The following is a 24,353-nucleotide window of genomic DNA, read 5'->3' on the forward strand; positions in this document are numbered from 1 at the left end:
AGAGAAGAAAATTGCTTTCCAGGCCGGGTGCAGTGGCTCACGCCTGTAATCCTAGCACTTTGGGAGGCTGAGGCGGGCGGATGACCTGAGGTCGGCAGTTCTAGACCAGTTCGACCAACATAGAGAAACCCCGTCTCTACTAAAAATACAAAAAATTAGCCGGGCGTGGTGGTGCATGCCTGTAATCCCAGCTACTTGGGAGGCTGAGGCAGGAGAATAGCTTGAACCCGGGAGGTGGAGACTGCGGTGAGTCGAGATCACGCCATTGCACTCCAGCCTGGGCAACACAAGCAAAACTCCATCTCAAAAAAAAAAAAAAAATTGCTTTCCAGACAAGATGCTAAAATGCATCCCAGGTACCCCAGCCCTGCTTGGCGTGGCTTGCATGATTTTAATAAGTAACATTTAGTGGGCAGTGACCGTGTGCCCTGCTCTGTGCTGAGACCTTCACAGGCTTTATCTCATGGAATCCTCACTCGGAGAGGTAAGTGCCGTTATTATCTGTACTTACAGAAGAAGACGCTGAGCCAAGGAGGGGGTAAATGACCTGCCCAAGTCACGTGGCTGCTCGGTTGTTCAGCAGGGTCAGCCTCATGCAGAGCCCGTGCTCCTAACCTTGACACTGCCTCGTCTTCTCTTCTTGGGGAGCAGAGATGCCCAGAGCTAGGAATCCAGAGTTCCAGGTTCTGGTCCTGGCTCTGTGAGCAACTTGCTCTCTGGTCTCAGGCCAGGGCCTTTCCTTCCTCTGGGCCTGTTTCCTCGCATGTCCAGTAAGGGGGCCAGACTAGGGCCTCCAGGGGCCCTTCCTGTTTGGGCATGCTTGGCAGGCACTCAGACCTTCAGAACAACTGCCAAATCTAAAACCTTAGCTGAGGTTTGGCCCAGAGGCTACAAACTGGGGAACACAGGCTGATTCTAGCCCACAGACGCATTTTGTCTGGGCCTCGGCATTTTTTTTTTTTTTTTTTTTGAGACAGAGTCTCGCTCTGTCACCCAGGCTGGAGTGCAGTGGCAAGATCTCAGCTCATTGCGACCTCCGCCTCCCGGGTTCAAGCAATTCTCTCCCTCAGTATCCAGAGTAGCTGGGATTACAGGCGCCTGCCACCACACCTGGCTAATTTTTGTATTTTTAGTAGAGACAGGGTTTCACCATCTTTGCCAGGCTGGTCTTGAACTCCTGACCTAGTGATCCACCCGCCTCAGCCTCCCATAGTGCTGGGATTACAGGCGTGAGCCACCGCGCCTGGCCAGGCCTCAGCATTTAAGAAAAAACTTGAAGATTCCACATAACAATCCAGGTTCCTAAGCTTCCTCGAATGAGCATGCAATTGACAACACGGGGCCTACACTCTAGCATGGTGGCTACTGGCTGGAGCTCCCTTAGAGGCTCAGTGTGGTCCCCTGTTGTCGTTCACTGCGTTACCTGATTGGCCTTGGCAGTCATTTGAGTTTGTGACCCTGATGTAGCCTATCCCCCAACCATATACATGGACAACCCAAGGCCCAGAGGATAGAGCCCTTTCCCAAGGCCACCCTGGGAGTCCGTGGGGCAAAGCTGGTGCTCTTTCACCAACATTTTGCTGCTTCCTTTTGCAAGCAATAGGAGGGAGCCTAAGAGAAGGGAAGCGTCTCCGTTGAGTCCCAAAGAAATGTCTCAATACTCTCCTCTGAGGGAAAGGACATGGCAGTAATTCTCAAGCAGAAGCTTCGCTCCCTGGAGCTCTGCTCCCGGCTTCTGGCCTTGGTGGACCAAAGCTCTCACCTCCTCTGACGTCCTCCCAAGCTTGGGGAGAAAGGGAGAACCTTGTCCGGCCTCAGGAATCTTGCTGTGCTATCTTCCTAGTGACGGAAAATGTTTATCCATTCACTATCTCTGTAGTGTACAATTCTGGGAGGGACACAGTGCAGATGGACTCCCAAATCTACTGATTTCCTGCTCCTTGTCAGTGCCCTGTGCTAGCCATGGGGGATGGGGTGGGGAATGAGACAGTGCCGGAGCCTGTCTTTCCAGAAAGCAAGGCTGCAGCGTGGGCCCCTCATACAGTCATTTTACCTCTCAGGAAACTCCCCCAGCCCCTGTGGATCTTTCCTACCTTGGGAAAAGACAAACACAGGTTTGGATAGGATTAGAACGTGGAAAGGTCTTAAGAAGGGCCCCTTGATGAGGTCCTGGTGCTGTTCAGCCCATCTTTCTCTATGGACACCACTCAGTGGGACACCAGAGGCGGGGTGGGGTTGGCTAAAACAAGATCCAGCCCAAGCAGGATCTGATCCTCCCTCAACCCCGCCAAAGTTGACCCACCTCTCCCTTCAGTAATTCCTAGCCCTCTGCTCTTTCCCTCAGGAGTTCTCCACCTCCAAGTGAAGCCAGGAGAGCAAAGGTCACTCTGGTTTCCAAGTGGTTTGCCCAACTTTTCGGCTTTTCACTAAGATGAGGACTGGTCTTTGGTAAAAATGACTCCCTTTCTGACTGCTTATCAAGGGTGGGCTCTAGGCTGGACCCTCACAACACCCCGCGAGGCGTGGGTTGTCATTACTCCCATCTGCAAGAGAATTGAGGTTCAGCCTGGCTAAGTGATTCACCCAAGGTCACAAAGTTGTTTTTTTTTTTTTTTTTTTTTTTTTTGAGACGGAGTTTCGCTCTTGTTGCCCAGACTGGAGTGCAATGGCGCGATCTCGGCTCATTTCAACCTCCGCCTCCCAGGTTCAAGTGATTCTCCTGCCTCAGCCTCTCTAGTAGGTGGGATTACAGGCATATGCCACCACGCCTGGCTAATTTTGTATTTTTAGTAGAGACAGTGTTTCTCCATGTTGGTCAGGCTGGTCTCGATCTCCCGACCTCAGGTGATCCACCTGCCTCGGCCTCCCAAAGTGCTGGGATTACAGGCATGAGCCACCACGCCTGGCCATTCAAGGTCACAAAGTTAGTAATAAGCTGTGCAGCCAAGGATTCTGACCAGATTAGTTTGACCCAGAGACTAAAGTGTTAACCATTATGCTTTACTCCCTCCAGTGTCCACTCTGGCCTCCTCTGAGGCTGCAGGGCGAAAGAGGGGGCTCTATAGCACACTCAGGTTCTTTGAGTTGCTGGACTATCCCTTAAGACTCTTTTCTTTTTAAATATCAGCAAGGCTGGGACGGTGGCTCACGCCTGTAATCTCAACACTTTGGGAGGCCAAGGTGGGCAGATCACCTGAGGTCGGGAGATCGAGACCAGCCTGACCAACATGGAGAAACCCTGTCTCTACTCAAAATACAAAATTAGCTGGGCATGGTGGCGCATGCCTGTAATCCCAGCTACTCAGGAGGCTGGGACAGGAGAATCGCTTGAACCTGGGAGGTGGAGGTTGCGGTGAGCCGAGATCGCGCCATTGCACTCCAACCTGGGCAACAAGAGCAAAACTGTCTCAAAAAAAAAAAAAAAAAAAATCAGCAAAACTAGAACTAGGAGAGCTTTGCTTTTTATTTTAAATCTGAATCAACTGAAAAATCAAATCTGCTTTTCACACCTTGGCTCTTCATGCCCAAGTAGCTGTCTGCTGTGGGGACTGTTCGCCCTCCCCATGTCTGTTTCCTCCGTCACTGCTGCTGCACTGTAACAGCTAGGCCATCAGCAATATCAGGAGGTAGAGAGGCAGAAGGAGATTGTCTATCTGTGTAGTGTATGCTTCCAGGAGGGACACAGTGCTGATGGACCCCAAAGTCCAAGCATAACTGTAGTTTAGGTCCACTCCACTGTCAAAGATTAAGATCAGAGCTACAGAAATGATCTGCGCAAATATAGATGTCATGGTCCCCTCAAAAGTCTTTTTGGTTCCAGGCCAGCGGATCTCCCCCATGGTGCTACCGAAGATGGAGGCCACAGTATCACCCACACCCACAGCCAGGACACCGGCATAGGGGACGAGGGCCCTGGCTCCTCCCAGGCTACCCTTCTGTGTGCAGGGTCTGGGGATCAGCCAGATGGGAAGAGACATGCCCAGGAGCAGGTAGATGTGTGTCAGAATGAGTGGTCCACTGTCTCGTTCATCCAGAAAAAGGGACAGGAAGCTCCGTAGAGTGTGACCCAAGGGCTTGATGCGGAAGTAGCGCACATACTCCAGGAAGATGAAGACCGCCAGGCATACAGTGGCGGCTACATAGAGCAGTGGCCGGTCAAAGATGATACCTGGGATGTAGGTGGCTACCACAATGAGGTGGAAATACTTTCGGGCGATGGTGGGGGCCTGGTGCTTCTTGGACTCGGAAGATGACCGCTTGGCATTCTGGTACAGCACCACCAGGCAGGCCAAGGTGGCCAGCAGAGACCAATAGGCTAGGAGGTAGATGCGGGTGTCTGTCTGGAAGAGAAACTGAAGAAGCCAGAGCAAGGGATTCCTGCGGATGAGCCGGTGCAGCCAGGGTAGGACCACACCAAGGCTCAGCACACAGGTCATGAGGTGGAAGAAGATGGAGGAGGCCCAGGTGCCTGAGTCCATGAAGACAAACAGAGTGCTGAAGAAGATGCCCATGAGTACCATCCCTACTACCACCACCAGCAGGAAGAAGTCCACTGGGTCCCCCTGACTTTCCACCAGTGTCAGAGAGCGCTTGATGAGCTGGTTGAGGACAAAGCTAATGCCACCCAATACCAGCAGTGCCTCACCAGGGGTGAAGCAGCGGGGCAGCAGGTACAGCAGGATCATGTTGAGATAAACGAAGATCAGAAGGACTTCCAGGACTTCGATCACCTCCCCCACGCTCAGCGAGTGCTTCATGATATAAATGATAACACCTCCAGCCAAGCCCAAGATGACACAAGTGTTGGTTGGCACTGGGCGAGTGATGCCGAGCGCCAACACTGATGAGAAGAGGGCCACTGCCATGCCAGTGGCTGCCACCACAATGCCAAAACGCTCAAAGAACGGGTTCCCAGCAGTCTGGCACCGCTCCTTCATGACTAGTCCAAGCAAAGGCATGACCATGGAGGCGGGCAACAGGCCACTGTTTGCGGACATTCGGAACTGGAAGACGGCGCTTCCCTGCTGTAGCAGCCGGTCCCACTTGTATTGGACGTAGAAGGCCTGCACTGCGAGGGCCACGGCGCACCACGAGTATCGGTCCCATACGGTTGCGTGGATGCTCAGCACCACTGCAAACACTACTGCCGCCTCTGCCAGCACCGATCCACTCAGCGGAGCCCCAGGCCCCGGGGCCGGAGATGGGCACTCTCGGGTCATATCTCTAGACCTGGGGCTTCACGGAGGCCGGGGCGACTACGGACGCCCTAGACTTCGGGCCCCTCAGCCCCGTCAAGCAGAGGGAGGCACTTTCACCCGGCCAGCAACCTTCTCCCTCCGTTCTCCAGCAGCGAGGAGGGAACTCCACCGCAGGTCACTTCTGCGGCCTGGGAGCTGGCGCCCGGCCACCCCCCACAGCCTCCAACCTACGGCGTAGACGTCGCCACTCTGCAGCCTTCCTCACAGTTACAGCCGCCCCCGCTGCCGGCTCCTCACCTCTTTGGGCCTCGCCATCTTGGCACCGCCCCGCGGCAACGTCACGTGACGAAATCCCCGCCCACGCTCCGGATCCGGGGGCGAGCGGTCACGTGGGCATGGCGTCTGGGGGCGGGGTTAGGGCGCGCGGGCGCGCGAAGATGGCGGCGGCCGCCGGCGAGCCGTGTGTGAGGTGCGGAGAGGGTCGAATGGACCGGGGTGGCTGTGAAGCGCGGTGTCAAAGCCGAGCGGAAGCGGGGCGGGAATTGGAGGCGGGATGTGGCGACGGTGGCAGGGCCAACCCCGGCTGGGTGGACGGGCACCGAGACGGGAGGCGGTTACGTCCAAACGGTCCCCGCGCGCGGGGATCTGAAGAGTCTTCTTCAGGAGGGGGGCCGGCTCTTCACCCCTTCCCTCCGCGCTCGGCCTCCCATCTCCTCACCCAGAGCCCTTTGCCTTCCTCCTCTCTCACCTCCGGCGCGTCTCTTGGCGCCCCACCCGCGCTTCCTTCTCCGGCCGTGACGCTCCCTCGAGCCACGGGGAGCTTTGCGGTCGCCTGGGGTACCCCCCACCCACGTCCCTGCTGCAGGCTCCCAGTGTCCTGCCCCGGCGTCGAGTGCGCCCTGCTGGCTCCCCGACCTCTCCCGCGATCTGTTCTTGTTAGGATTTTGTTTCGCGTTGAGCGGAGCCACGCTTGCGGCTTCTGTCCTCTCCGCGCCTCGTATCGTTCTTTTCTTGCACTGAATCAGTCAGCCAGCATGTCCAAATCCTCCAAGAGATTTCAGGGATTGAAGTAGGCTTTAGGGACAAGAAGATGAAATATTATATACGAAAGCTACAATTCTGACAAAGTGCTTTCTAGCGTCAGACCCTGGTGGAGCGCTTCCCATGAGTTACCTCATTCAATTCTCGCAACTCCGAGAGGCGCCTTCTATTTCACAGATGACTCAGAAGTCCGGCTCAGAGCTAGCCAAGTGATAAAGAGAGCATTCAGGCTGAAGTCTGCGTGCCTCCAGTGCTATAACCAGACCACCACGCCTCCCTCTGTCTTCCACATTGCAGCTCGAAGGTCTTCGTTCTTCCCACCACCCTCCCTCAAAGTTAAACATCCCCGTCTCTTATCCTTCCCTGTGCCAGCAGTGTTTTCCACACTTTTTTTTTGAGACGGAGTCTCGCTCTGTCGCCCAGGCTGGAGTGCAGTGGCACGATCTCGGCTCACTGCAACCTCCGCCTCCCGGGTTCAAGCGATTCTCCTGTCTCGGCCTCCCAAGTAGCTGGGACTACAGGCGCCCGCCACCACGCCCAGCTAATTTTTGTATTTTTAGTAGAGATGGGGTTTCACCATGTTGGTCAGGATGGTCTCAGTCTCTCGACCTCGTGATCCGCCCGCCTTGGCCTCCCAAAGTGCTGGGATTACAGGTGTGAGCCACTGCGCCCAACCGTTTTCCCCACTTTTTTGTTATGTTGTTCATCGCTGTATTCTTCCTCTCTCTCTTTTTTTTTTTTTTTTTGAGACAGAGTTTCGCTCTGTTGCCCAGGCTGGAGTGCAGTGGCGCGATCTCGGTTCACTGCAAGCTCCGCCTCCCGGGTTCACGCCATCCTCCTGCCTCAGCCTCCTGAGTAGCTGGGACTACAGGCGCACGCCCCCACGCCTGGCTAATTTTTTTTAGATGCTTTCTGGAGATGTGGGTCTAGCTATGGTGCCCAGGCTGGTTTCGAACACCTGAGCTCAAGTGATCCTGCTGGCTTCCCAAAGTGCTGATATTATAGGTGTAAGCCACTGCGCCCAGCCACCACTGTATTCTCAGCACCCAGAAGAGCATGCATGATAGGCTCTCAGTAAATACTTATTACACATATTGCCCATGCTCTCTGATACCACTTCCTTCACCTCTCAGCTGGAATTGAGACGTCTTTGCAATTTCTACCGGACAAGGAATGAACCTTGTGAGGAACAGTTTGCTTTTTCCTCCCCTGCCGTTTTGTGCCAGCAGTGTTGGGGCAGTGTTGTCACTACTGTTCCTTCTTTTTTTTTTTTTTTTTTTTTTTTTGTGCTCCTGTTGCCCAGGCTGGAGTGCAGTGGCGCGATCTCGGCTCACTGCAACCTCTGCCTCCCGGGTTCAAGAAGTGATTCTCCTGCCTCAGCCTCCCCATTAGATAAGACTACAGGTGCACACCACCATACCTGGCTAATTTTTGTATTTTAAGTGGAGACAGGGTTTCACCATTTTGGCCAGGCTGGTCTGGAACTCCTGACCAAGTGATCTGCCCTCTTCGGCCTCTTGAAGTGCTGAAGTGCTGGATTACAGGCATGAACCACCATGCCTGGCCTGAATACTGTCTTGTTATCAGAAAAATGATTAGTGATTCCAGTGTGCCATGTGGGAGTTGGTGGCTGTTCATTGAGCAGAATTGAAGTTATTTTTAAAGCATTAACGAATAGGAAAGAGATGTATAAATTTTAGGTGTGTTTAAACCTCTTTTGATGAGAAAATCCTGAAAGACTAGTTATTTATTTGAGACAGAGTCTTGCTGTTGTCGCCCAGACTGGAGTGCACTGGCCCGATTTTCGCTCAGTGCAACCTCTGCCTCCTGGATTCAAAGGATTCTCCTGCCTCAGTCTCCTGAGTAGCTGGGATTACAGGCACCCGCCACCACGCCCAGCTAATTTCTTGTATTTTTAGTAGAGACAGGGTTTCACCATGTTGGCCAGGCTGGTCTCCAACTCCTGACCCCAAGGTGATCCGCTGGCCTCGGCCTCCCAAAGTGCTGGGATTACAGGCTGACAGTTTTAAAACAGAGCTAGTGCTTTGTGTTACAGTTAGTCTTTTTTTTTTTTTTTTTTTTTTTTTGGAGAAGGGGTCTTGTTCTGTCACACAGGCTGGAGTGCAGTGGCAGGATCTTGGCTCATTGCAACCTCTGCTTCCCTGACTCAATTGATTCTCCCACCTCAGTCTCCAAAGTAGCAAGGACTATAGGCACACGCCACCATGCCTGGCTGATTTTTGTATTTTTTTTTGTAGAGACAAAGTCTCACTGTGTTGCCCAGGCTAATCTCGAACTCCTGGGCTCAGGTGATCCTCCTTGATCACTCATGATTATGACTCACTGCAGCCTCGCCCTCTGGGGCTCAGTGGAGCCTCCTACATCATCAGCCCCTCCAGGAGCTGGGAACACAAGTGCACACCACCACACTTGCTAATTTTTTTTTTTTTTTTTTTTTGAGATAGAGTCTTGCTCTGTCGCCCAGGCTGGATGCAGTGGCCCGATCTCAGCTCACTGCAACCTCCGCCTCCTGGGTGCAAGTGATTATTGTGCCTCAGCCTCCCGAGTAGCTGGGACTACGGGTGTGTGCCACCATGCCTGACTAATTTTTGTATTTTTAGTAGAGATGGGGTTTCACCGTGTTGTCCAGGCTGGTCTCAAACTCCTGACTTCAAGTGATCTGCCTGCCTCCGCCTCCCAAAGTGCTGGGATTACAGGTGTGAGCTGTTGTGCCTAGCCCATGTTAGCTAATTTTGTATTTTTTTGTACAGACAGGGATTCGCCATGTTGCCTAGGCTGGTCTCAAATTCCAGGGCTCAAGTACTCCTCCTGCCTTGGCCTTCCAAAGTGCTGAGATTACAGGTGTGAGCCACCATGCCCAGCCTGTTTTTCAGTTTTACAAAACTTGTAGTTAACATAGCTTGCATTTTTTTTTTTTTTTTTTTTGAGAAGGAGTGTCGCTCTGTCACAAGGCTATAATGCAGTGATGTGATCTTGGCTCACTGCAACCTTTGCCTCCCAGGTTCAAGCGATTATCCTGCCTCAGCCTCCCCGAGGAGGCTGGGACTACAAGCACGCACCACCATGCCCAGCTAATTTTTGTATTTTTAGTAGAGACAAGGTTTCACCTTGTTGGCCAGGATGGTCTCGATCTCTTGACCTCGTGATCCGCCCACCTCGGCCTCTCAAAGTGCTGGGATTACAGGCGTGAGCCACCACGTCCAGCCATAGCTTGCATTCTTTTTGCAAAATGTTAAGGATATTTTAGGGCCTTTTCATCCCTTCTGTCTCTGCAGATAGGCTTTCTAAGCAGTGTTGATTATTACAGATTACTATTCTAGGTGATGGTTTAGGATCCGACAAAATACAATCTCTGTCCCTTTAATAACTTTTTTTTTTTAATAACTATTTATTGAGAGAATTTCCTTTTTTGTTTGTTTGTTTGCGACAGAGACACATCATCACCCAGGCTGGAGTGCAGTGGTGTGATCTTGGCTTACTGCAACCTCCGCCTCCTGGGTTCAAGCGATTTTTGTGTCTCAGCCTCCCAAGTAGCTGGGAATACAGGAACCCGCCACCATGCCCAACTAATTTTTGTATTTTTACTAGAGATGAGGTTTTTGTTAAGTAGAGATGGGGCCATGTTGGCCACACTGGTCTCAAACTCCTGACCTCAGGTGATCCACCCACCTTAGCCTCCCAAAGTGCTGGGATTACAGGCATGAGCTACCGCGCCTGACCAGGTTAAAATCTCATGTTTTAGTTTCCTAATTTTTATTTTGAACATTAAACTTCTGAAAATTTTTTTTTATTTTATTTTTTTGAGGTAGAGTCTTGCTCTGTCGCCCAGGCTGGAGTGCAGTGGCACGATCTCGGCTCACTGCAAGCTCTGTCTCCCGGGTTCATGCCATTCTCCTGCCTCAGCCTCCCAAGTAGCTGGGGATACAGGCACCTGCCACAACGCCTGGCTAATTTTTTGTATTTTCAGTAGAGACAGGGTTTCACTGTGTTAGCCAGGATGGTCTCGATCTCCTGACCTCATGATCCGCCCGCCTCGACCTCCCAAAGTGCTGGGATTACAGGCATGAGCCACCGTGCCTGGCCCTAACAATATTATTATATAACAAGATTACTTTCCAAAAATTTAACAAATCGTTTTGTATATTGAGATTTTTTGCTTTTAGAGAGTAGACAAAATGGCTATGAGGCAGTGTACAAGTTTGTATGATCAGAAAGAGCAAAATTACCTCTGTTCTCTCATTTTGCAGGAGCAGTAGAGAACTGTGGACTATTCTGCTTGGAAGGTCAGCTCTGAGAGAGCTGGTAAGTGGTGGTGTTCTTGAGTGGGTTCTCTGGGTTCTTTGTGTAGCTTTTGTTACCAAAAAAAAACTTTTTTTTTAAATGTAGGAAGTAAACACATTTATTTATTTATTTATTTAGAGACAGAGTTTCACTCTTGTTTCCCAGGCTGGAGTGCAATGGCGTGATCTCGGCTCACCGCAACCTCCGCCTCCCAGGTTCAAGCGATTCTCCTCCCTCAGCTTCTCGAGTAGCTGGGATTACAGGCATGCACCACCACGCCAGACTAATTTTGTATTTTTAGTAGAGATGGGGTTTTTCCATTTTGGTCAGGCTGGTCTCAAACTCCCGACCTTAGGTGATCTGCCTTCCTTGGCCTCCCAAATTGCTGTGATTATAGGTGTGAGCCACCACACCTGGCCTATTTATTTATTTTGAGATGGAGTTTCACTCTTGTTACCCAGGCTGGAGTGTAATAGCATGATCCCAGCTCACTGCAACCTCCGCCTCCCGAGTTCAAGCGATTTTCCTGCCACAGCCTCCCGAGTAGCTGAGATTACAGGTGCATGCCACCACACCTGGCTAATTTTTGTATTTTTAGTGGAGACAGGGTTTCACCATGTTGGCCAGGCTGGTGTTGAACTCCTGACCTCAGGTAATCTGCTTGCCTTGGCATCTCAAAGTCCTGGGATAACAGGTGTGACGGCCACTTTTTTTTTTTTTTGAGGGGGGAGTCTTGCTCCCAGGCTGGAGTGTAAGTAGCTCGATCTTGGCTCACTTCAACCTCTGCCACCTGGGTTCAAGTGATTCTCCTGCCTCAGCCTCCCCAGTAGCTGGGATTAGAGGTGCCCACCACCACGCCCTGCTGATTTTTATATTTTTAGTAGAGACAGGGTTTTGCCATGTTGGCCAGGTCGGTCTCGAACTCCTGACCTCAGGTGATCTGCCTGCCTCAGCCTCCCAAAGTGCTGGGATTACAGGCGTGAGCCACCACACCCGGCTACGTTTTTTTGTTGTTGTTGTTGAGACAGAGTCTGGCTCTCGCCCAGGTTGGAGTGCAGTGGCACAATCTTGGCTCACCGCAACCTCTGTCTCCTGGGTTCAAGTGATTCCTGCCTTAGCCTCTCAAGGAGCTGGGGATTACAGATGCATGCCACCACGCCCGACTAATTTTTGTATTTTTAGTAGAGATGGGGTTTCATCATGTTGTCCAGGCTGGTCTTGAATTCCTGGCCTCAGGTGATCTGCCCACCTCAGTCTCCCAAAGTGCTGGGATTGCAGGCATGAGCCACTGTGCCTGGTATAAACACTTTTTTTTGTTCCTAAAACTTTAACGTGGTCAGATGCAGTGGCTCATGCCTGTAATCCCAGCACTTTGGAAGGCCAAGGCAGAAGGATCAATTGAGTGCACAAGCTCAAGGCCAGCCCTGGCAGCATAGCAAGACCCCGTCTCTACAAAAAATTTTTTAAAAAATTAGCCAGGCATGGTGGTGCATGTCTGTAATCCCAGCTACTTAGGAGTCCGAGGTGGGAGGATTGCTTGATCCTGGGAGGTTGAGGCTGCAGTGAACTCTAGCCTGGGAGACACATCGAGACCCCAGCTCAAAAAAGCAAAAAGCTTTATAAACATTACGCATTCCCTACTTCTTTGCTGAAATGAGACTTCCTAGCCTAGCTGCTGAAGTCTTTTAAATCTACCTTTGTATTTCATTGATTCCTTTTATGAAAAGATACCTGTGTTCATTGCTTGGCTGCTGAGAGTAGGGGTACAAATATCATTCTTCTACCTCAACCTAAGAAAGATTCTTGGCCAGGCATGGTTGCTCACGCCTGTAATCCCAGCACTTTGGGAGGCCGAGGCGGGCAGATCACGTGAGGTCAGGAGTTCGTGACCAGCCTCAACATGGAGAAACCCCGTCTCTACTAAAAATACAAAATTAGCCTGGTGTGGTGGTGCATGCCTGTAATCCCAGCTACTCGGGAGGCTGAGGCAGGAGATTCGCTTGAACCCAGAAGTGGAGGTTGCAGTGAGTCGAGATCGCACAACTGTACTCCAGCCTGGGTGACAAAGCGAGACTCCATCTCAAAAAAAAAAAAAGTCAGGCCTGGTGGCATATGCTTGTATTAGTAGTTCCAGCTACTCAGGAGGCTGTGGTGGAAAGATCGCTTAAGCTCAGGATATCAAGGCTGCAGTGAGCCATGATTGCATCACTGCACTCCAGCCTGGGTGACAGAACAGGACCCTGTCTCAAAAAACAACAAAGAAAACTTCACCACCACATCATTTATATTATTAAATAATTACAGTCAGCTTAAGTATATCAAACATTAGAGGAATGGTAAATGAATTATGATCTACCAACTTGATACAAGTATTATGCAGCAACTTGAAAGTATGTTTATCAAGACTTTCATAATAAGGTTAAGTCATTATGTTATAATGTTAAGCAAAGAAAAGAAGGTTACAGAATTCTGTATTCAAAATGATTTCAACTGTGGGGAAAAATGCATATTAAAAACACTCAAGGAATGTGTAATACTTAGTGTGATTCTGGAATCTGATTTTTTTTTTTTGAGACGGAGTTTTGTTCTTGTTGTCCTGGCTGGAGTGCATTGGTGCAATCTCGGCTCACCACAACCTCTGCCTCCCAGGTTCAAGTGATTCTCCTACCTCAGCCTCCCGAGTAGCTGGGATTACAGGCATACACCACCACGCCCAGCTAATTTTGTATTTTTTAGTAGAGACAGGGTTTCTCCATGTTGGTCAGGCTGGTCTCCAACTCCCAACCCTAGGGGATCCACCCGCTTCGGCCTCCCAAAGTGCTAGGATTACAGGCGTGAGCCACCATGCCTGGCCGAGTCTGATTATTAATAAAACTGCATTTGGGCCGGGTGCAGTGGCTCGCACCTGTAATCCCTGCACTTTGCTGACATGGGCAGATCAAGAGGTCAGGAGTTCAAGACCAGCTTGGCCAATATGGTGAAACCCCATCTCTAAATTTTTGTAAAAATACAAAAAAACTGACTGGCATGGTGGCGTGCGCCTGTAGTCCCATCTACTCGGAAGGCTGAGGTAGGAGAATTGCTTGAACCCAGGAGGCGGAGGTTGCAGTGAGCCAAGATTGCGCCACTGCACTCCATCCTGGGTAACAGTGAGACTCCGTCTCAAAAAAAAAAAGAAAGCACAAAAAACTGCATTTGCGGTCGGGTGCCTTGGCTCACGCCTGTAATCCCAGCACTTTGGGAGGCCAAGGCAGGCAGATCACTTGAGGTGGGGAGTTCGAGATCAGCCTAGCCAACATGGTGAAACTCCATCTCTACTAAAAATACAATAATTAGCTGAGTGTGGTGGCTGGCACCTGTAATTCCAGCTACTCGGGAGGCTGAGGCTCGAGAATCACTTGAACCTGGGAGGCGGAGGTTGCAGTCAGCCAAGTTGGTGCCACTGCACTCCAGCCTGGGTGATAGAGTGAGACTCCGTCTCAAAAAAAAAAAAAAAAAAAAAGAAAAAATACTGCATTTGTATAATTACCTTGTTCTTTTCCAGAGTCAGATTGAGGCAGAACTGAATAAACATTGGCGGCGATTGTTAGAGGGGCTTTCTTACTACAAACCTCCCAGGTATGGCAGTTCCGGGTGTCTGGTTAAAGTAATTCTCCTAAGGAAGCTGACATGGATTATACCATCCTTCTATGTGCGTTGATGATATTGTAGGGTTATGTATACCAGAGATAATACAATTTAGTTTACCAGTGGAAAACAGTAGGGTACATTTGTTTTTTTGTTGACTGAAAGAAAAGGAAATTCCTTCTAGAAATACAGTATTGTAGAATATAATTATGACCTATGTATGGGGATGAGAATTTATTAAACATTCAACGAATTTTCTAATATTTATTCAGAGTCCACAGTGTCTGTGTGAGTACTAATTGGTGGGAGATAGCAGTGAAGGATGATACTAACAACTGACACTTGTGTAGTGTTAACTATGTAACAATTAATACTCTAAGCACCTGACTTATCAAAAGTTATTTAATCCCCACAACACTCCTTTGAGATAGTTACTACTTTTATTCTTTGGGTGAATATATAGATCTTTTTATTGGGTAGTGGAAAACATAGTAATAAAATATAAAGTAGTTGCAAATAAAGAGAATGCAGCTTGTAGGGGTGGGCTTACTTGATCTTGATTCCTAGTCCAGATCTCATTCTATGATGCGTTATAGTCTAAGTCACCCTCATTTCCCTTCTACTTTTGTACTGCTTTTGAATGTATTACATCTTTACCTTCCATTTTCATTCTCTTAGGTTAACGATGAACTTTTCCTTGTTATTCATCTGTCTGTTAATACTTCCCCTGTAATTACCTTGAAGTAAATCCCAGATACCTTGTAATTTTATCTGCAAATACTTGACTATGTATCTAAAATACATGGACTTTTTAAAAAGATAATCTCTATATTATCACATTTAGGTACTCTTATCATTGTTTCCATTTTACCAATGGGGAAACTGAGGCACAAAGAGGTTAAGTAACTTGTCATGGTCACACAGCTAGTAAGTGATAGAACCAGGATTTGACCCTGGTGGTCTCATTCCAGTGTCTGTTCTTTTTTTTTTTTTGAGATGGGGTTTTGCTCTGTCGCCCAGGCTGGAGTGCAGTGTCACATCTCAGCTTACTGCAACCTCAACCTCCCGGGTTCAAGTGATTCGCTTGCCTCAGCCTCCCGAGTGGCTGGGATTACAGGTGCCCGCCACCACGCCCAGCTAATTTTTCTTTTTTTTTTTTTTAGTTTTATTTTTTATTTATTTATTTATTTTTTTAATTGATCATTCTTGGGTGTTTCTCGCAGAGGGGGATTTGGCAGGGTCATAGGACAATAGTGGAGGGAAGGTCAGCAGATAAACAAGTGAACAAAGGTCTCTGGTTTTCCTAGGCAGAGGACCCTGCGGCCTTCCGCAGTGTTTGTGTCCCTGAGTACTTGAGATTAGGGAGTGGTGATTCTTAACGAGCATGCTGCCTTCAAGCATCTGTTTAACAAAGCACATCTTGCACCGCCCTTAATCCATTTAACCCTGAGTGGACACAGCACATGTTTCAGAGAGCACAGGGTTGGGGGTAAGGTCACCGATCAACAGGATCCCAAGGCAGAAGAATTTTTCTTAGTATAGAACAAAATGAAAAGTCTCCCATGTCTACCTCTTTCTACACAGACACGGCAACCATCCAATTTCTCAATCTTTTCCCCACCTTTTCCCCCTTTCTATTCCACAAAACCGCCATTGTCATCCCGGCCCGTTCTCAATGAGCTGTTGGGTACACCTCCCAGACGGGGTGGCGGCCAGGCAGAGGGGCTCCTCACATCCCAGTAGGGGCGGCCGGGCAGAGGCGCCCCCCACCTCCCGGACGGGGCAGCTGGCTGGGCAGGGGGCTGACCCCCCCACCTCCCTCCCGGACGGGGCGGCTGGCCGGGCGGGGGGGCTGACCCCCACCTCCCTCCCGGACGAGGTGGCTGCAGGGCGGAGGCGCTCCTCACTTCCCAGGTGGGGTGGCTGCCGGGTGGAAGGGCTCCTCACTTCTCCGATGGGGCAGCCGGGCAGAGACGCTCCTCACTTCCTAGATGGGATGGCGGCCGGGAAGAGGCGCTCCTCACTTCCTAGATGGGATGGCGGCTGGGCAGAGACGCTCCTCACTTTCCAGACTGGGCAGCCAGGCAGAGGGGCTCCTCACGTCCCAGACGATGGGCGGCCAGGCAGAGACGCTCCTCACTTCCCAGACGGGGTGGCGGCCGGGCAGAGGCTGCACTCTCGGCACTTTGGGAGGCCAAGGCAGGCGGCTGGGAGGTGGAGGTTGTAGCGAGCCGAGATCACACCACTGCACTCCAGCCTGGGCACCATTGAGCACTGAGTGAACCAGACTCCGTCTGCAATCCCGGCACCTCGGGAGGCCGAGGCTGGCGGATCACTCGCGGTTAGGAGCTGGAGACCAGCCTGGCCAACACAGCGAAACCCCGTCTCCACCAAAAAAATACGAAAACCAGTTAGGCGTGGCGGCGCGCGCCTGCAATCGCAGGTACTCGGCAGGCTGAGGCAGGAGAATCAGGCAGGGAGGTTGCAGTGAGCCGAGATGGCAGCAGTACAGTCCAGCCTCGGCTCGGCATCAGAGGGAGACCGTGGAGAGGGAGACCGTGGGGAGAAGGAGAGGGAGACAGGGAGAGGGAGAGGGAGACGGGAGAGGGAGAGAATTTTTGTATTTTTAGTAGAGATGGGGTTTCACCATGTTGGCCTGGCTGGCCTTGAACTCCTGATCTCAAGTGATCTGCTCACCTTGGCCTCCCAAAGTGCTGAGATTACAGGCGTGAGCCGCCGTACCCAGCCTATTGTTTTCTTTACTATCTTTTTTCTGTTTCAGGGTCCAACCTAGTTGTCAAGTGCCTGTAGTCTCCTCTTAGCTGTGACAATGTCTTAGTCTTTTTTTTTTTTTTTTTTGAGATGGAGTCTCGCTCTGTGGCCCAGGCTGGAGTGCAGTGGCACGATCTCGGCTCACTGCAAGCTCTGCCTCCCCGGTTCACGCCATTCTCCTGCCTCAGCCTCCCGAGTAGCTGGGACTACAGGCACCCGCCACCACGCCCTGCTAATTTTTTGTATTTTTAGTAGAGACAGGGTTTCACTGTGTTCGCCAGGATGGTCTCAATCTCCTGACCTCGTGATCCGCCCACCTCGGCCTCCCAAAGTGCTGGGATTACAGGCGTGAGCCACCGCGGCCGGTGACAATGTCAACAATGTCTTAGTCTTACCTTGATTTTCATGACCTTGAACAAGTTTGAGGACTGGTCAGTTATTTTGTAGTATGCCCCCAATTTGGGTTTGTCTGATGTTTTCCTTATTATTAGACTGGGGTTGTGAGTTTTTGGGAAAAATACACAGAGGTGAGGTGCTCTTCTTTTTTTTTTTGAGATGGAGTTTTGCTCTTGTTGCCCATGCTCGCGTGCAGTGGCGTGATTTCAGCTCACCGCAACCTCTGCCTCCTGGGTTCAAGCAATTCTGTCTCAGCCTCCCGAGTAGCTGGGACTACAGGTGCATGCCACCATGCCTGGCTAATTTTTGTATTTTTAATAGAGACAGGGTTTCACCATATTGGTCAGGCTGGTCTTGAACTCCTGACCTCAGGTGATCCGCCCGCCTCAGCCTCCCAAAGTGCTGGGATTACAGGCGTGAGCCACCACGCCTGGCCAAGCTACCCTTCTTACCACATCATAGCAGAGAGTACATGCTGTCCACATGAAATCACTGGTAATGTTAATCTTGGTCACTCAGTTAAGGAGGCATTTGCCAAGTTTCTCCTCTGTAAAGTTACTTGTTTCTCTTTTCCTATTTTATTTTTTGGAAGTGAGTACTAAATATAGCCATGTCCAGCTAATTTTTTTCATTTTTGGTGGAGATGAGGGTCTCACTTTGTTGTCTAGGCTGGTCTCAAACTCCTGGCCTCAAGCTACACTCCTGCCTTGGCCTCCCAAAGTGCTGGGATTACAGGCATGAGCCATTGTTCTGGCCCCTCCCTATCCTATTTATTTATTCATTAGTTTATATCAGTATAGACTCAAATATATTTATTTTGTTTATCTTATACTTTGTTTATACCTTGCTTCAGCTTTGGCTATTGGGCATTCTTTTAGGTTGGCCTCTGTCCTTTGGGCGTGTCCTTCCTTTTTTCTTTTTTTCTTTTCTTTTTTTTCTATTACGTCATCTCCTACTGAAAGGACTTTGGTTTCTTAAGCGCTTTTGTACTTCGTTTCACTATAAGATGCTTCAAGATTTTCTTGTATTTTCCTTGTCCTGACTCTAAAATCAACCAATTCTCCAAGGAATCCTGTTATTAGAGAATGGTATTATAAAGCAGGATCTGGGTGCTGTATGTGCCTCCTGCTATTGGAGTGTTATAAATTCTAGGCCTTCTCAGTGGACAGAGCTATTACAGATAATATATTAATATATGTATGTATGCCACAGACCTGGTTTTAAATTTTAGCAACTGTTTATGAGCTGTGGGATTTTTGGTAAGTTATTTACCCTTTCTAAGTGCTGGCAATTCCATTTGTAAAAGGAGAATAGTAATATTTGCCCTTTAGGGTAGTAGTAAGGATCAAAAATAATGTAACTTAATGTGTTTACAAATAACATTGTTATAACTGTAATTTAACCACTTTTTTTTTGTTTTGTTTTGTTACTTAGGCATAACCAGTTCTGTGTTATGAAGTTTGTAGAGGTGAATGGGTGTGTGTGTGTGTGTGCGTGTGTGTGTTTGTGTGTGTGTGTATTTTATAGGCATCTGAAGGGCAGAAAATAGTCTGTAGGAAAAATATTTTAAAATATTTTTATTTTAAACTCAGTGGGCTATTGAGAATTAAGAAATGATTCACTGTTCTTTTCGTAGTCCAAGTTCAGCTGAAAAAGTGAAAGCTAATAAAGATGTAGCTTCACCATTGAAGGAACTGGGTTTAAGAATCAGCAAGTTTTTGGTGAGTAAAAATTAGCACTCGCTCAATTTATTACTTGCAGTGTGGATGTGCGTGGTTATATTGCTAGTGATAGTGAAAATTCAGTTTCTTTTTGTTTTGGGGATTAAATTGTTTTATAAATACCCAGGTTGCAACTCTTCTCCCTAAAAGTTACAAGTCAAAGTTGCCTGATCCATTCACTGCATATCATGGGGTTTTCTTCACCAGACATGTGGTGGTCTTTAAGGTGACTAAGTTTGTCATTTCGGAAGCTCACATCATGCCTACTGCTGTATTAATGTGCTTAGTGAATAAGCATCGTTGTTTCTGGCATGTACATTTAATTGTAATAAAAATTGTATGTCAGTGACTGGCTCTTGTCTTCTATTAGAGTCAGAATTGTTATGTTTTATGAATCTTTGAGAAGCATTTTTGTTTATTCAAGTCCTGTGTTCATTGTAGAAGATAAATCTTTAAATTCTCTGCATCCTGTGCGTGATTTCTGAGCTGTTCCTTACTTAAAATCTCTGTGTTTCAGGGTCTTGATGAAGAACAGAGTGTGCAGTTACTCCAGTGTTACCTGCAAGAGGACTACAGGGGTACTCGGGACTCAGTAAAGGTTTGTGGTTTATGTCAGCTCCTTTCTTCTGCCTTTATCCTTTTTCCCTGTTGGTTTTAGATAATGTAGGATTTTGGCACCAATTCTTTTATCGGTGGTAGGTGATCAGGTACCGTCATCTTCAGGAAAGACCTACTAAAGGCTTTAAAAAAAACATGACCTGAGTGCAATGGCTTGTGCCTGTACTCCCAGCTTCTTGGGAGGCTGAGGCAGGAGGATCACTTGAGTCCAGGAGTTTGAGGCTGCAGTGAACTGTGATCACACTACTGCACTCCAGCCTAGGCAAAAGAGTGAGACCCTATCTCTTTAAAAAGTAAAGAATATATATGCATATAAGCTGAGATCTGTCTTCATACTTGGAGGAGTGGAGAGGTCAAAGACTGACATGTTAATCATAGAATCTTGGGCCATTAGAGGTGATAAGGATTTGGTAGAGTTTCTTTTTTTTTTGAGATGGAGTCTCGCTCTGTCGCCCAGGCTGGAGTGCAATGGCGCGATCTTGGCTCACTGCAAGCTCTGTCTCCCGGGTTCACGCCATTCTCCTGCCTCAGCCTCCCAAGTAGCTGGGACTATAGGCGCCTGCCACCACGCCCTGCTAATTTTTTGTATTTTTAGTAGAGACAGGATTTCACCGTGTTAGCCAGGATGGTCTCGATCTCCTGACCTCGTGATCCCCCCGCCTCGGCCTCCCAAAGTACTTGGATTACAGGCGTGAGCCACCGTGCCCGGCCAGGATTTGGTAGAATTTCTAGCCTGCCCAGCCCCTCATTTTACATAAGAGGATTGAGGCCAGAGGAGAAGGGGAGGGATTTGAGCACAGGTTTGGGTACATTTGGGTAAAAAGTAAGGTGGAAAGTATATGTAGAAACAAATGTGCAATTATAATCTTGAAGGATGAAGTGAAGGTATCTATCTTTTTTTATTACTTGAGTTTTGCCTAAAAGATGTCCTCTTAACTGCTCTGTTTTTCTTTTCAGACAGTACTGCAAGATGAGAGGCAGAGCCAGGCCTTAATCCTGAAGGTCAGTAGTAGTCACCATTTCTATTCTTTGATGTAAAATTGAGTGACAGCTTCTTGACCTCATTTTCCTGAGCATTGCTGGCTTTTGACTCTTTGTTGGGTAAGCATGGAGGTCTTTATGAAGAAGCATATTAACTCATTTGTGAAAAGATGCTTTTATCCACTGGACCCAGTAGAGAAGTTTCTCCCAAGGAGATTCTTCAGCTACTGGTGGTGAGAACAAGTTCATGGATATTTTTTCTTTAGGTGTAAGTCCAACAGGATTAATTTGTATTTCTTTATTTCTTTATTCTTCAGTCCCTTTCCAGCAACCTTCTCACTTAGGATCTCGTGTTAAAATGTAATTTGTGACTTCTGAAGAAGTTTCCTATTTTATATTTAGTGAGAATAAGTACATTAGTTACAAGCAATTAGGACCTATATCAGTGGAATTTGTTTTTATGTGTTTGGCCTGCCAGTTGATAGCATTGTGTGTGACATGAATGCTCTGAGAAATCATGCTAGAAAACATTTTTGGAAACTTGTGTATATTGTTAAACAATTCCTTTCATCCTGTATATTCTGGTTTATGAATGTCTTTTGCTTTATTTTGGCCTAATTCAGTATGTTTGCATTTCTGTGATTCCTTATTTATATAAATTGAACTTTTCCATCCACATCTTTAAGTGAAATTGTCACTAAATTTAAACTTGAGTTTCCTGTGTGCAAAGGTGAGTAACTGATTTTGAATTTTGGGTTCCTCAGATTGCAGATTATTATTATGAAGAAAGAACCTGTATTCTTCGCTGTGTCTTACACCTTCTCACTTACTTCCAAGATGAAAGACACCCCTATAGGGTAAGCTTGTTTAGTCCTCTTGCTTCTCTTTATACTGTATCATCTTAATAATTTTATTAATATTTATTTGAATATTTACCTTTTATTCTAGGTATAATTTACTCTTTTGATTTTTTAAAGGTTGAATATGCAGACTGTATTGATAAATTGGAGAAGGAACTAGTTTCAAAATACAGACAGCAGTTCGAAGAGCTTTATAAAACTGAAGCACCAACTTGGGAGACACATGGAAATCTCATGGTATGTGGTTACTGTGCTCTCCTGTAACTTTTTATTTTTTAAGATGGAGTTTCCCTCTGTCACCCAGGCTGGAGTGCAGTGGCGTGATCTTGGCTCACTGCAACCTCCATCTCCTGGTTTTAAGCAATTCTCCTACCTCAGCGGATTACAGGCACCCGTCACCACGCCCAGCCAATTTTTGCATTTTTAGTAGAGACAGGGTTTCACCATGTTGGCCAGGCTGGTCTCGAACTCCTGACCTCAGGTGATCCGCCCACCTCAGCCTCCCAAAGTGCTGGGATTAAAAGTGTGAGCGACTACACCTGGCCTATAACTCTTAGGAGAATTGTATACCCTTGCTTATAGAGCTGCAAGTTAAATTATTTATTCATTCATTTAAAACATACAGATTATCTTTTTTTTTTTTTTTTTTTTTTTTTTTTTGGTGAGATGGAGTTTCCCTGTGTTGCTCAAGCTGGAGTGCAATGGCACAATCTCAGCTCACTGCAACCTCCGCCTCCCGGGTTCAAGCGATTCTACTGCCCCAGCCTTCCAAGTAGCTGGGATTACAGGCACCTGCTACCACGCCCAGCTAATTTTTTGTATTTTTAGTAGAGATAGAGATAGGGTTTCACCATGTTGGCCAGGCTGGTCTTGAACTCTCGACCTCAGGTGATCCACCTGCCTTGACCTCCTAGTGTTGGGGTTACGGGCATGAGCCACTGTGCCTGACCTAGGTTATCATTCTTGAGAAAAGTTTAAACATGTCATATAAATCAAAATATTGATGACATTAATTAATAGTACTTAATTCTGACTTTGACTTTTTTTCAATCCCATTAGTTTACTTTCATTTCTTACCTAAAATTTGTTTAGTGGTTAATAGAATTCTGAACCTAATATATTTTATTCTATTTTTTTTTTTTTTTTGAGACAGAGTCTCACTCTGTCGCCCAGGCTGGAATGCAGTGGTGAGATCCGGTCACTGCAAGCTCCACCTCCCGGGTTCACGCCATTCTCCTGCCTCAGCCTCCCGAGTAGCTGGGACTACAGGTGCCCGCCACCTCGCCCAGCTAATTTTTTGTTTTTGTTTTTGTTTTTTTTGTTTTTTGTTTTTTTTTTAGTAGAGACAGGGTTTCACCGTGTTAGCCAGGATGGTCTCGATCTCCCCACCTCAGCCTCCCAAAGTGCTGGGATTACAGGCGTGAGCCACCGCGCCTGGCTATTTTATCCTAATTTCTGAACCAATTTGCATCTATCGATTATAGCATGACCTTGTTTGTTTTAAAAATAATACATTCTTATTAAAACACATCAAAAACACAGCTACTTAAAAAATATTTAGTAGATGAAAAGGGCCTATTTATACATATGACATTTCTGTCTCAGAAAGTTTGCAGTCAGAAGCATGAAATAGCAATAAAAGCATAAAATTCCCAGGAATAAGTTTAGGACAATATAAAATTTAAATGAAGAGAACTTTAAAAATGCTATGAAAGGTGTAAAAGAAGACATAACTGAGGCTGGGCACAGTGGCTCATGCCTGTAATCCTAGCACGGTGGGAGGCCAAGGCAGGCAGATTACTTTAGGTCAGGAGTTCGAGACAAGCCTGGCCAATATGGTAAAACCCTGTTTCTACTAAAAATACAAAAATTGGTGGGGCACGGTGGCTCAGGCCTATAATCCCAGCACTTTGGGAGGCCAAGGTGGGCGGATCACTTGAGGTCAGGAGTTCAAAACCAGCCTGGCCAACATGGTGAAACCCCGTCTCTACTAAAAATACAAAAATTAGGCGAGTGTGGTGGCACCCATCTGTAGTCTCAGCTACTCAGGAGGCTGGAGTGGGAGGTTCACTTGAGCCTAGGAGGCAGAGGTTGCAGTGAGCCAAGATTGCGCCACTGTACTCCAGCCTGGGTGACACAGCAAGACTCCGTCTCAAAAAAAAAAAAAAAAACCGTAAAAAATGAAAATGCAAGTCTGGCCAATATGGTGAAGCCCTGTCTCTAGTAAAAATACAAAAACAAAATTAGCTGAGCATGGTGGTGCGTGCCTGTAATCCCAGCTACTCGGGAGGCTAAGGCAGGAGAACTGCTTGAATCCAGGAGGCAGAGGTTGCAGTGAGCCGAGATTGCACCACTGCATTCCAGCCTAGGCGACAGAGCAAGACTCAGTCTCAGAAAAATAAAAATAAAAATAAAAATACAAAAGTTAGCTGAGCGTGGTGGCACGTGCCTGTACTCCCAGCTACTCAGGAGGCTGAGGCAGGAGAATTGCTTGAATCCAGGTGGTGGAGGTTGCAGTGAGCCGAGATGATGCCAGTGCACTCTGGCCTGTGCAACAGAGCAATCTCTGTCTCAAAAATAAATAAATAAATAAATAAATAACCAAAGGGAAAGACACACACACTATATATCTATATCTATATCTATCTATCTATCTATCTATCTATCTATCTATCTATATATATATATATATATTTTTTTTTTTTTTTTTTTTTTGAGACGGAGTTTCGCTCTTGTTGCCCAGGCTGGAGTTCGATGGCGTGATCTTGGCTCACCACAACCTCCGCCTCCCAGGTTCAAGTGATTCTCCTGCCTCAGCTTCCTGAGTAGCTGGGATT

General features: G+C 47.9%; 2 protein-coding genes across 3 annotated transcripts in view; one reads left to right on the plus strand and one right to left on the minus strand.

Moving 5' to 3' along the window:
• Positions 1-3,445: 3,445 nt before the first annotated feature.
• Positions 3,446-5,219, minus strand: DOLK (dolichol kinase). Its single transcript, XM_004048710.4, has one exon. The coding sequence runs from the start codon at positions 5,217-5,219 to the stop codon at positions 3,603-3,605; it is 1,617 nt and encodes a 538-aa protein (XP_004048758.3). The 3' UTR covers positions 3,446-3,602.
• A 314-nt stretch (positions 5,220-5,533) lies between these two features.
• The window catches only part of NUP188 (nucleoporin 188), a 63,835-nt gene continuing 45,015 nt past the window's right edge, over positions 5,534-24,353 (plus strand). The window contains exons 1-8 of one of the 2 annotated variants that reach the window (XM_019033188.4): positions 5,534-5,667; positions 10,508-10,562; positions 14,086-14,159; positions 18,973-19,057; positions 19,575-19,655; positions 20,633-20,677; positions 21,421-21,513; positions 21,634-21,753. In XM_019033188.4, the coding sequence (XP_018888733.3) occupies positions 5,594-5,667; positions 10,508-10,562; positions 14,086-14,159; positions 18,973-19,057; positions 19,575-19,655; positions 20,633-20,677; positions 21,421-21,513; positions 21,634-21,753 (627 nt within the window). In that variant the 5' untranslated portion in view covers positions 5,534-5,593. The remainder of the gene's footprint in view (positions 5,668-10,507; positions 10,563-14,085; positions 14,160-18,972; positions 19,058-19,574; positions 19,656-20,632; positions 20,678-21,420; positions 21,514-21,633; positions 21,754-24,353) is intronic. The other variant, XM_019033187.4, reaches the window with a different exon arrangement.

Source organism: Gorilla gorilla, chromosome 13 (genome assembly GCF_029281585.2).
Source record: "Gorilla gorilla gorilla isolate KB3781 chromosome 13, NHGRI_mGorGor1-v2.1_pri, whole genome shotgun sequence".
NCBI lineage: Eukaryota > Metazoa > Chordata > Mammalia > Primates > Hominidae > Gorilla > Gorilla gorilla.